We start from the raw sequence: 13,604 nt of genomic DNA, 5'->3' as shown, positions 1-13,604 counted from the left end.
TCTCTTTTAGCCTGAAAAAGATACTTTCTTTGTTTGTAGACTGTATTATAATGTGGCAATGAACGGGGGCACATGGGTAGCTCAGTTAGAAGAGCTTGGGACTCTTGATCTCAGAATTGTGAGTTTGAGCCCCACACTGAGTGTAGAAATTACTTAAAAATAAATAAATAAAAATAAGAAGATAGTGAAGTTCTATAGGCAAATTTCTCAAGGGTCATCATGAAGAATAAAGAGAAACTCATGTATACATCACCCAGAAAAGAGAGAGTAAAAAATAACATTAGCAATAGTGGTAATATTAGCTAACATTTACTAAGCAATTACTTCATACCAAGGACTAGGCTTGCGCTTTACAGGGATTATCTCATTTAATCCTCCTGATAACTATGTGCAGTAGGTGCCATTAATTCAGATGTTTAAATCTTGCCCAGATGAAGAAAAGAAGTAGGATTGCTAAATAAATACCCCCAAGCAGATGGCAAAGCAAAGCAGTTGAATTCCAGAGCCTAGGCTCTGGAGTCCTGACAAGAATTTTTGCTAATCACAACTGCTATATTACATGAAATTTTAACATTTCCAGTAGAATGAGTAAATATGAAGTAAACAAGCAAATAATCTAAGAGCTGAAAATATAGTTCAGCCCATTCATAAGTATACAATGATAGAGTATGAGGACTTTCCCAATATATGCCAACACACACATTTATAAACATACACACTAAACACACAGTATGAGAGAAAAGTGAGAGCTCTAAAATGATACAGATAATGGCCACGACTATGTACTAACATTTATTTATCCTTTTGACAAATAGCCTTGGCCTTGCAAAAGATAGCAGGCAAACTCGATTCCTGTAGAGCTTACAATCTATTTATTGAAGATGACTGACTTTAAATAGTCCACAAGTCACTCATCCTTGAATTACTGTGATGAAAAGCACAGTGCCTAGAGAAGAAAATGCAAGTACCCTAACCTGTACTCTGAGGCAGGGGAAACGGACGCATGGTAAGGCGGTCAGCCAGAAATAAACACAGGAGTTCTAAGACATTATTAGTGACTTCCAGCAGTTTGCCTGTTTAATTCCAAAACCATTTTTTTACTGGAAAGAAAAAGGTGGTTTTAGCTATGTATGCATTTCATTATTTATTTGTGCAGGTGGCAGGGATGCCTGGGTTGAGTTTAAGTGAGTCACAGAGATGTCTGGACCTATGGGTGCGGGCAGGTAACAGAGTCTGCAGGAGAGTTGGGGAGCTTCTTGAAAAGGAAACTCTACCTGTGTCCTCTGCTAAGCTTGGATAAGCGTGGGCAAGTCTGGGGAGCAGATGCGAGGGCCACAGGGTCCATTTACACAGGGCTATGTACTCTCCAGGGACAGTACTTACCCAAGTGGAGAAAGAAACCAGGTTCATGGGGCTCAAGCCAGGGGAAAGGTTTGCCCATGTGGAGGAGGAAAAGACATTCTGATGGCTGTTCCCCCGGTGCCCCCCTGGAGGCGTGTCAGGCCCTGGAGGAGAGAAGGGGCCAGCTTTCTCACATGGGCCATGTGACTGAGAGGAAAGAGGTGTCTTGCCCCAAGGCAGAGCAGAGGGCACTCTACTCTCCTGAGGGGTGGTGGGTGCCTGCTGAGAACTGCTGAGCCTGTTGTGCATCAAGCAAGATTTCAGAGCCCAGCGGAGAGATACAGTAGCAGCTGAGCTGTGTGGAAGTGGGAGGGAGGGAAGTAGGTGAGGTGGAAACGCCTGACAGAGGCTATGAGACTCCTCTTGGCAAGTTCCAGAATTAGATGCAAGGGACTTGGCAGGAAGTCAGAGGTCCTGCATCAGGAGAAGCTACAAACTAGTAAACAATTTGTCTCTCCTGGCTGGTGGGTCCAAGGGAAATTCAAGTTACAGGTAAATGAACAAATGAGTTGGCATGGCTGCCTAAGTCCATTTGGGAACTCAGGAAGTTTATTTATGTTGTATTGATTTGATTATTCTAAGCATACATCGAAATTTAGAACTGCTGCTAACGTGGAGACAAAGTGCTCGTTTTACAAAACTGCTCTGGAATTTTACAGTAATTCCCATATAACTGTGAGCCGTGGAGAATGCAGGAAGAGTGAACACTGTTTGCCTTCTCTTTGTAGAGAGATATTGGCTGCCTTAAGAAACACCCATCAGAGTTTTCATAAATAAAACATAGCAGAGCAACACCCAGGGGGGCAGTTCTTCCCTCCAGTATGAAAGGAATTAGTGTAGTCGGTAGAAAACGAGGCTGTGTATGAAAGCCCAGGGTGGAGCCCAGGGTTTTCACCCTGGAGGCCTGAAAATACCAAAGATTGCAGAATCCAGTAGTGAGATCGTAGGGGTGGGGGATAGGGTCGGGGCAGTGGTGTCAGGAGGGGCCTTCACATGCGTTTAACCCTTAGACTGTAGCGCTGTATTCATAGCGAGTATGTGAATGATTTTTCCATATAAATACGTCTTCTATAATGCATATATAAATAAGGTGAAATACCAAAGGTTACTTCCTTCATTTATTATGTAGAGGTCGAACGAGAAGCAGGAGAAAATGTAAAAGATCACAGCACAAAATGGGATAGTGACTTAGATAACAGTCTCTTTACATCAGTGGGATCTGATCTTTTCCTGACCCAGAGCTTCTTTTCTTGCCTGGAGTCCTTTATGAGTGAGTGACATGGTGTTTCAGGACAGCATGGACTGAGGCAGAGAGCACAAGCGATCCTGTATATGTGTGAGTATCCAGCTGTGTGCGTGTGTGCGGGATGCGGCCAGTGTGGCCCACCCCATCCCCCTGCTGTGCCCATGCCCCTGATCGCCACTGCTTCTCGGCAGGCCTCCCTGTAGTCTCAGGAGAGGGACTGGACAGTAACAGAGATCCTGCCCCAGATCTACCAGGCCTGGAGATTAATCAGCTATGGACTGACCAGTGGGGAGCTCTTAGTTATTTTAACCGTCCTGACCACTGATTTAGGGCATTCACGGGCTCCAAATAATCTCATTCATTTTGAAAAAAAAAAAAAAAAAAAAAGCCAAGAGTGCTCATGTTGCTGAAATATTGGTATTCTGATCCCAATCACTTTTTTCACTTCTAGGATGACTAGTGTAGTAAATTCCCTGGTTTTGAAATTACATTAAGTGCAGCCTTTTTGCTAGCTAGGTAGTGATATAAAATGCTTGTATGTTTTAAAGCTTGCTTTATTAATTTCTGGAGCTCTCATTATATCAGACTGTATTTTTACCAGAAATGTGATGGTAAAAAAAAAGTGATGGTGCAGCCATTCGTAGTGGGTTTCTGAGAGTGCTATCAAAACCAGAGACACTCCTTCCATTGCTTCTATTTTTCTTTTTAGTGAAGTTAATGAAAATACTTTGTGTGTAGCATGGGGTTACTCCTCCCCCATTTTGTCCTGAGTTAAGAACATACATGAAGTTGGTTGTAAAACTCTGAGTTGATGTGAAAAGAGGCATGTTCATTGTAATTTGGCTATAGAAAATATCCCCAAATGACAGGTTTTTGGTTTTAAATTCAGATGCTGTAAAGCCCTTGCTGTTATACACATTGTATAGATGCTCCCCAAACCACAAGGAATGCTATAAAATGTTTAACCTAGAGAGTATACGCTAAAACATACAAGAACATCCATCAGAAGTTGAAGGTCAAATTTTGGGATCAGAGTAGATGTGCGGCACTACCCTCGTCAATTAGCCCGTGGGTGTGCAGGTAATGTGCCTTTCTAGGAAAGAGGTGCTGTGCTTCCGAAATCTTTTCTGCCACATACATTTTGTCCTGAAACCCTTTTTCCAATGACATGGCAAATTGCCTCCTACTTCAATGCTGAGCACTGGAATTTAATTCATGTATACTCTATTTCTTTCAAAAGATTTGAGGGGCAACAATGAAGTTGAGGTTAAGATATAAAAAGATGTTAGAATTCCATTCCTTCTACTTCTGTGACATTCGATCTACCAGGAAAATTTTCCTCGTCTGTAAAATGAGGGATCTGACTTGGACTGTCTGCCCTGTGAGGGAGGACTGCTTCCGTGAGCTAATAAAGTCTGGAAAGCACTTAAGTTGTTCCGTGTTCAGTCTGTGAAGCACCACCGAAGGGCTAGGCACCTTGTGAGATTTCCATCAGCGGTGTTCAAGGACTCTGTGTTCTAGACAACTGAAGTGACCCACTGCACCCCAGGAGCAGATTGGTGTTAAGTGTGGAACGACCTGAAACTTTGGAGTAGCCCGTAGTGCTCCAGGATGCCTGCCCCTTCTCAACTGCCCAGAACAAGAGATCAAAGAAACCAGACACATTGTTTGGTTTTTAAATCAAAAGTTACGATTTTATTTTTAATTTTAATATACCAAGAAAAAATATTTCTTTGAATGTCGTGAAATAAGCACTTGAAAATAACAATTCCAACATTGCTGTGATTTGCTCTATGAGGCTTCTATGGGTGAACGTCTGACTATGGGCTCTGGGCCCCGGAAGAGGCTGAAGCTCCCAGTTTGTTTTCAAGTTAGCAGCAAGCAACCTCCGACCTGAACGTGCCCAGACAGTCAGATTTGTCTGAAAATGATGTGCCTGGGGACCACTATTAGGCTACTTCTGGAGAGTTTTTGATCCTTGCCCACTGAGAGAAGTCTCAAGTGCTGCCAAGCGTTGGGAAAGTAGCAGTGTTTAAATACCAACGTGAGTCAGGACCCCACAATCCTGGCCTAAATGGGTTGCAGTTATGGCTTGACCCTGACATATGGGACCAGTCTCTTTCATTTAACCAGTTGTTTCAGAAAAAAGTTGACTAGAGTGTAGTTTGGGTTTGCAGTTCCACTGAAGTATACCTGACTGCAAGACTTTTGTCTGCCCAACAGGAGATCCAAATGCCCTTCTTAAGACCTTCTCAAACCCACACGAGTGTGCTCCCATGGTCTCTTCTGTTGTTAGAACAACTTCTGTTCCGCTTTTTTCTAAGTATAATTCTGGAGAAGGGAAGCCTGGGGATTTTTTTCCCCTCCTCTGTGAGCCCTGAATTTTCAAAGTATCTGAGGATGAGAAGAGTAATTCAACAGGCTTGTGAATATTCTTTGATATTTGGTGCAGGTGTTCTTAACTGGTTTCTTTAGCTATAGATTCCACCACATGGCAGGAGGAGGTTTATAATCAGGAGTCTGTCACAACTGGCATTCAGAAAAATGCCCTGACACTTGTTTTACTTAAGTGTTGGGTACCAGCAGACAGAAGCTGTTGGTTTATCGAAAAACTGGGACCTAACACTTCATACTGATGGTTGGCACAAAAGAGCGAATCGTTGCTTTATTAGCTCTCACTTTAGTGTGTTATGTACTACAGGCCAAACCCTGTGGGCTGATAGCAAAATCTCTTCATGATGGTAATGGGTCTGGGGCCAAAGAATCAGACCTTGTATACAAAACAGAGAAAGACTTAAGACAGCTACAGGAGACAGTGGCTCACAACACAAACATAGGCTCTATCATCCTGAATTGATAGCAAAGTATCATTGGAAACAAAGACTGGACTGCCGGAAAGTTCTGGGCTTTCATCATGAAATTTTTAGACAATTACACTCTAGGGATGGAAACTTTTTCAGGGAAATAAGTGTCTAAAGGAGACAGGCATGGACCATCCACACACAACTTAGAGCGCTGAGCTCTGGGAGGCAAAATCTACTGGATCTTCTCTATCTATTAACAGCTCTCTTGAATCAGCACGTGGCCAATCCAACAACTCTGAGGGGTAGAAGAAGTCCTCAGAATGTGCTGGAGCGGACAGCTGTACTACACATAGTCTCTGAGGGGAGGCTGTTTTATCAGTATAAAGAAAAGATAGTAACCTGAGCATGTTGTCTCTCCCAGGTAATTTAGCAGTCTGGGAACGAGGCCAGACTTCTCTGGAGCATTCTACTCCATGTAGTGGACTCCAGGTGCTTTGTTTCTTTGATGTGACAGGTTTTATCATAAAGATACCACATCTGATTTTTTTTTTTTTAATTTCTGTAGATCTCTTTCCCAGAAGTGTTCTTCCATTCAGTTCTGCAAAACCCCGACTCAAATGAAGTTTCTGACTCAGTCCTGAGCTACATTAGCAGAGAGGTGAGGAAGTGAGAGGGATCTAATCAATCCTTCCCTTCCCCTGAAGCAAGATATATGTGTGTATTATCCCTCCCCCCTAATTTTTATTGTAGAGTGTGATTAGAAGGAGGAGAGTAAATGATCTGGAATAAAAACCTCAATACATGATTTTAATTTGGCACTTTGGCCTAGCATGGATTTAAATAACGTTATAGTTACTCTTTTCTCATTAGGAAAACTAGAAGGCCCAGATAAAACCTTCGGTTCTATGAATAGAGCATTTTTCATTAGAATGTTTTTCATTGCAAATTCCTAGACTTGGGTTGATACTCAGATCAAATTGCATGCACTTATATATATTTTTTTCAATCCAGAAATGTTTTCACCATAACGGGATTGAAATGCAGTAGAAAATCTCCAACAGAAAGATAATCTACTGCAGCATAGTGGGGGCAGTTCTAAAAACTTGCCTGCTCAAGTTTTTCTGGAATGTTAACTGACAGTAGGATTATCTATGTGGCAGTCAAGTCTCTGGTAGGATTGAGATTTGCCATGGGCTAGTGGTCCAGCCTCCTATCTTCATATAATTAATTAAGCAATTAAGCTGAGATGTTAAAAACACTGTATTAAACCTGTAATACCAGAATTTTTAAAGTGTTTTTCTCTCCTCCCATGAGAAAGGTTGGAAAAGCCTTTAAATATATGTAGCCAATTTAAAAACTATTTATTAGACATTCAACTTGTAAACAAAAATACTGAGTTCTCTCACAGATGAACATAAGTATGAATCTGTATCAAGATAAAAGTGCTTTGGAAGCATTATTTAGAGTCTATTTAAGGTCTATGCTCATTTCCTCTTATTCTAACCACATTAAAGGATCAATGATTAATCAATGGATTCAGTGATTAAATTAAATCAACCAGATAAGCTTGAACTGGTCCTTCAATTAAACTCAAGTCAGCTGTTATTTGGCCTTTTCCTCATTGGAATTATTCTGCTCATTTTCTTATATAAGAAAAAAAGCTTATTGCACAGTTTCAAAGTTCAAAAACATTATTTGCATCCTAAGAACCTAGTAGTTGGTATAGCAGTATTTATCTTTTTAGCTTGTGTCAGTTTTTGCCCTAATAATCACAACACATCCCTCCATCAATTGTTTCACATCTATGAACCAATGTCAAGACATCATAGACTGTCCAAAAAGTTTAACACGGATGTGACAATTTCCCAACCCCGCAAAGCCCCACCCCCACCCTGGGGTCTATCAGTCATGACCTGGTTTGCATGGATTCTTTGTTCATTGTTCAAACCATTCACACAGAATGGGATAAAACTTTATTCTTTTAAATTCCACACATAAACAAGATGCTGAGAAAGCCCTTGTCATCTCTGACAGAGAAGCGGAGCAGCTCTGTTTCATGAATGACAACACAATTAAAGCTAAAATAATATAAAAATAATCTGAAAAAAATCCCTTTTACTGTACACTCTCAAATAAAGCAAGAAAGATAAACAACGGTTTTCTTTTTCTGCTAGCCAGAAAATGTGTTCCTATTCATTTGGGCTTTGAAGTTGAGTGTACCCCACATCCGCGTGCATGTATGTGTGGTGATGCATGTATAATCTATGCAGTGTAGCCGCTAATCGTTTCATCTAGTTTGTCTAATCATGAAGCTACTTAACCAATTAGAATACTAGCATATCACATTGAACAATTTTACATAATTGCTTCTTTGAAATACTAGGAATGTTTACACATTTATTTGGCTTGTAAAGGACTGTATTACAGATAATATTATATTATCTAGCTTTCTTTTCTGTCTTTCTTTTTTAAAGAATATGGCTCTTAATAAATTGATTTTCTGAGTTCCAGAGCAGAAGTCCCTTTTAAAAAAATTTCTGAAGCTGACTTGAAGCAAGAAGATCTTCTGATTTGGCCAAAAATATGACGAGTATTTTAATATCATTTAAAATTTGAAGGATAAGTCTATAGGGGGCCCTTTGTTGTCAACTGTTCCAGCCAAACTTGCCATGAAGTGTTTGTTGAAGTATCTCCACTTGACCAGCAGAGGGCACTTTACACAACTCTGCATTGCTCGGGGAGCAAATGCAGATGATGCGGAAACACAGTGTTCACCCAATATCAGGAAGAGCCCTGCAGATTTCTTTTTGAGATTCACAAAAATATAGAAAATATGGACTGTACAACAGGGTTTCATTTGGGAAGTGTGTATGAGTGTGTATGTGAAGACAAATAGAGGGGGTATACAGAGTGTGTCTGTTGGATTGATTGGCTCCCTTCTTTCCCCACTCTCCTTTTCCCAGCTCAAGAACGGTATGGGGCTGGTCCTTTTTACAGGTGGTACAGAATCCATTTTCAAATCATTTGGTTGAGTTTTAAATTTTCTATTTTGTATTTACTCTTCTGTTCGAAAGCCTGGGGCAACTGAACCAAGGAAAATTCTTTACAGCTCATTTCTGAGTAGAAATTACAGTGAAATTATGCTCTGAGCTGCAGCCACCCCTTTAGGACCTGGTCTGCACTGTTTCCATCCTCCCAGAAAGAACCTTGGAAAAATATCATGCCCGTTTGGTGCTGGCAAACTGGCTAGCCCGAGACTGTGTTAGGAAGGGAGAAAACACCAGTCCATCTCTTAGCTGAAATACAATTGTTTACATCCGTTTTCACGAGAGGTGATTAAGACGTCTTTTCTCAAGAGGGGCTACAGCTACTAACCTCTCTTAAAAAGGCTTTAATTTTTGCAAAAGCATTATGGTTCTAGATATCCACCCTGTGTCTCTTCCATTTTGATCTGTTCTATTGGCTCCAGCTTAGTGTCAACAAAGATTAGAAAGGATTGTGTGGGTATGTGCTGGCACAGTTGCTTAAGCAAACTTCTTTCATTCTTAGAGAAATAGAACACTTAGTACATATGTTTTCCCCATAGAGTGTTAATAGCTTTTGTTTACCTTCTAGTTCTTTCTCTCTGTGCCTCTGGTTCACTTTTGTTCTCCTCTGTCCTAGAGCTGACAGGTAAGGAGGGAATGGGGTTTCCCCAGCAGCAGTCCTTTGAGACGGAGGTGTCCTCAGTGAGTCCTCACCCAAAAAGGATCATAAAACTTACTGGGTTAAGTCAACCTTATTATCCCTAAGCTGCCTTGGGTTTTGTGTCTGCTCATGTGTTTTGTTTTGTTTTAGCTGCACCATATGTGATTCCTTGTGCCATTTTCTTTTGTCTATTGTTTTTCTTGATGACCCTGAGCTATGGCTTCCTCCTCAGTTCCAACACTATTCAGCCTTCGTTGTTTTCCTCCTCTTGCCGATGTAGGCCTCAAAGAAGAAGTGACAGAAGAGCACAAGGTAGCTGAGGTACATGAGTGAGGACCAGAAGATGTTCTGAAAGTGAGAGTGACACTGGTCATGCTGCATCCAGTAGAAGACCAGGTAGTTAATGACACAGCCCATCAGCATCTGAGTGATCTGGGACAAGGTGATGAACATGGCAAACTTCCGGGAAACTCGGAAGCCTGCCGCTCGCAAGGCATAGTAAGAGTACATCACGGCGTGCACGCCGTAGTTCATGGTCATGAACCAACCACCCCCGGCTACCATGTCCTTGTAGGAGTACCAGGAGTACAGGAGCACAGTGATGTGGTGGTACCAGTGCAGGAAGATCAGCTTTTGCTTCCTCAGAATAATGAATATTGTATCTCCTGAAAGACAAAGAAGGGAAAAGACGAACGTGAGCCCCTCAGCCATGACATAACGATAATTCATGTTTCCACGACGAGGTAGACAGCTTGAACTAGCCCTTGACAGTGAGATGGGCTGGGTTAGAATCCTGGACTGATGTCTACTCGCTCTGTGGGCTTGGGCAAGCTACTTATCCTCACTGTTTTCCAGTTTCCGTAATATGGAGGGAACAACAGTAGCTTGGAATTGTCTGAGGACTAAGATAAGCAGTGTGCCATCTTGGCCCATGGAAAAAACACAGTAGATGTGACTTTTAGAACGATGGCTTTACACAAAATCTTATCGGTCTTTGACCTAGAAGGGACATTAGCAATCACGTTACCCGATTTCTAACTCGACAATAAGGTTTAGGAAATATTAGCTGGAAGACTCAAGTGACCTCTCTCAGATCATCTGTCAATAAAGAGAAACAGATTAGAATTCAAGTGCCCAGCAAAAGGTTCACAGGCTGCTCTAGAGTCTCTTTCTTTGGTATATGGTGAAAGCTACCCCTAAAAAACCTATCTGTGTGAGCGCCCTGTAAAAGGTGAAGCCTTGGCAGACACTTGGCGGTCAGAAAAGTGAAATTGAAACAAAAGGCAAAAATAGAAAAAGAGAAGAAAAGTCACCTTCTACCATATTTGCTGAAGATAGTAACCTGAGTATTTCATACCAATGAATCGAGTGATAAGAACTGAGAATGACACATTTTTGTGAAGTTAACTGTGAGAAAGCTCTCTGGAATCTTTATTAACAATGTCCTTTTGAAGAAAAAGACCACCATTTCTCAGGTAGGAAATTTATGTTATAGAAGCTAGAATTATGCTCAGGTAGGTAGACGCTATTTATATGTAATGAGTCTCTAAAAAGCCTTAGGGATATAGAAAAATATACTGTAGAACACTCACGTACAAATGGATGAAGAAAAAGCAAAGTAACACATGAACACAATTCCATTAATGAGTATGAAAAAAGGAAGAGACATGGGGGACAAAAATAGGACTTATGCTCCATTATCTTTGCTATCTCTGTGTTCTTCTCAGGTATGGGAAAACCCAATCTCCTTCAGGACCTTTGGTGAAATCACACTTAATTCGTTTCTGTACAACAAGGAGAGCTAGCAGGTCCCTCTTCTCATTCTGAAATCTAATTAAACGCAAAGGGAATTAGTACTTATCCTTGTCTTATCCCTCATACTTCATGGATGCCCCAAAACATTTGTCACTAGGAAAGGTCAAGGAGTGCGAGGCCTTGGGAAGTGTTTTTAAAGTTCTGATGGACATGGTTGGAATAACACAGGTGGTACCCCATTCCATTCAGCAGGAGCTATTTGTTTCTCTACTGAATCATTAAACATTATTACTTCATATTTGTTTAAAACAGAAAAGGAGAGCTACCACCAGTTGCTGCATTTCCAAACATGTTTGTTATAAAATTTCCTCTGAATTCCTTTTCTCCCTTGTGAGATGCCTGACATATTATGCCTATAAATGTCAGACAGACTGATCATGATTGATGGTGATAGTAACTCTGACTTGTGTACGTCAGGGACACAACTGGTATCAGGAGACCTTCTTAGTGTTCAACTGTGCTATTTTTGTGTGCCTGTCAAAGAGCCACCATTTCTGTGTAATTACTACTCTGTGCCTCCCTTTGCTCAGTAAACTATAATGTAGACACAATTATTTCAGCCTACTTTTGTTCACAGTGGAAAGAAGGTAGAAGTCCAAGGAATTACACAATATGAAACAAATTCAGTCATTCATAATTGAGATTTTTTTTATGAGTCTCTAAGCAAGAATGAAATGTATAAGCCACACAATATCCACATGCATTGTATTAAGTTATCTGCTATAGAGAAATAAGTCTCTTATCCTTTCTAATTCTTTAGATTTAATTTTACCTTAATCATCACCCTTACATTAAAACTTTATTGTCTAAAGAACAATTTGAGTGTGAGAAGAGTAATAGGGAACAAAAGACACACCTATTAGAATGGGCTAACCTGGAATGAAAGGCGGAACGTATAATGCTGGTATTGAAACTTGTATTGTGTTTTTCCTGTTGGCCTGAGTAGGCAGTCTCAGATCTCATGAAGAGGCAGCATGAATGAGACACATTAGGCCTTTCCATTTAATATGAGGGAGCTGGAGGTGAAGGACATGTCATGGCATCATTTTTTTTGAAGATTTATTATTTTTGGGGAAAGAGAGAGAATAAGGGGGGGTAGGGGCAGAAAGAAAGGGAAAGAGAAACTCAAGCAGACTCATGCTGAGCACAGATACTGACATACAGTTTGATCTCACAACCCTGAGATCATTACCTGTGCTGAAACTAAGAGTTGGACACTTAATCGACTGAGCCAACTAGGGGCCCCGATGTTATAAGATCTTTAAAACATGAGATCTTTGAGTTCCTTTAAGAATTTTTTTCTGGAACAGACATACAGGATGGCAGGTGGAGTATTTTTCAATAATAGCCCTAGAGCCTTTCAGGACCACTATTCCAATGCCATATCAAGGTTACTGTCCCCAAGAAGGCTGTTGATGTAGGCAATGGTAGTTTCCACTGGGTAAGGGAAGGGGAGACTGGTGAGGTTCCAGAAGGGCCTCTTAAGACCTCCTATGTTGTTTGTTGTTGTTCTTAATATTGCAGCCGAGATGCATCAGTCACACAACCCTGGAAGTTATACATTATTTTTCTTCTGGGGAAACTGCATAATATTGCACTTGATTTGTCATGAGCCAGTCATACCAAGATATGTATTTACAGGCCTGCCAAAAGCTACTAAACGACCTAGAAATGCAAACCAAAGATAGGGACTGTGTATTTGATGTTGGCCAACCAATCTTTCTTGGTCAAAGGTCTGGTTGGCATTATGGGAAGAATGTTGACCAACAATAAGCAGTGGGACTTTTGACTCTTGAACGATTCGGCCACGTCACGTATTTTAGTGACCGCTGGTTCATGTTTTCTTTACCCCAGTCTCTCTAACTTTTGATTCAGCCTTTTTCGGCCAAGAGCCAGTGGGCAGGGAGAACATGGTATTCGCAGTCCAAGTGTCCCTCTTAAACTATGTACCTCTAGTCCATGTCCCTGTTAAGTACAGATGTCTGTGCCACTTTGGAGAAGTCAATCAGCATTTAGAAATCCCCATGGCACTCACAGTAACCAAGAGGCGGGGGAGCCCACTATGTGTGGTTTGTCATAGATGGCAGTGCCCCTCTTCGCAGAGTTAGCTGGAGCTCTGCTGAGTCAGAGTTTCAAAAACAATGACAAGCTCAACTGAGCAAGGACCTAGACTCAGAGCAGATGTTTCCAAGTATTAACAAAAGCAAATCTCAGCAGGTTTTAATATGATTCAAACAGTAGGCGCGCAAAGATTTTGGCACACAAAGCAGGTTGGTGGTTCTCTTCTCATTTGTTCTAATGGATCGTAACTCTATAATTCACTGAAATGAGCTCATTGTTTTCTGCTGAAACAGAAAGCTCTTCTTGCTATTAAAGAGTTCAGTGAAGGAGGAATGGTGATAGCGTTTTATGGGTAGTGTCAGTGGAGAAGATGAAAAAGTGCTAGAGAAGCATGATGGTGTTGATTGTGCAATAATGCAAGTGTTCTTAATAACACAATCCTGTACAATTAGAAATGGTAAATGTTATGTGTATTTTGTCTGCCCCCCTCCCACAAAAAAGTATAGTGAAAACTGCAGGCATGCAGATTTTGATGGGAAAATAGAGTTTTGGTATTGAACACAGAACAACTATTCCTTCTCAAGAGAACC

At 41.0% G+C, this 13,604-nt stretch overlaps 1 protein-coding gene across 5 annotated transcripts in view; it reads right to left on the bottom strand.

The window, feature by feature from the left end:
- Nucleotides 1-6,789: 6,789 nt before the first annotated feature.
- Nucleotides 6,790-13,604, bottom strand: part of ELOVL6 (ELOVL fatty acid elongase 6) — a 139,062-nt gene continuing 132,247 nt past the window's right edge. For all 5 annotated transcript variants that reach the window (XM_072755479.1, XM_026017579.2, XM_072755478.1 and 2 more), the window contains one exon: nucleotides 6,790-9,803. In XM_072755479.1, coding sequence (XP_072611580.1) covers nucleotides 9,379-9,803 — 425 coding nt within the window. In that variant the 3' untranslated portion in view covers nucleotides 6,790-9,378. The remainder of the gene's footprint in view (nucleotides 9,804-13,604) is intronic.

The sequence above is a fragment of the Vulpes vulpes genome, chromosome 4 (assembly GCF_048418805.1).
Source record: "Vulpes vulpes isolate BD-2025 chromosome 4, VulVul3, whole genome shotgun sequence".
Classification (NCBI taxonomy): domain Eukaryota; kingdom Metazoa; phylum Chordata; class Mammalia; order Carnivora; family Canidae; genus Vulpes; species Vulpes vulpes.
The sequence above is the reverse complement of the archived record's forward strand: the minus strand, read 5'-3'. Positions and strand labels throughout refer to the sequence as shown.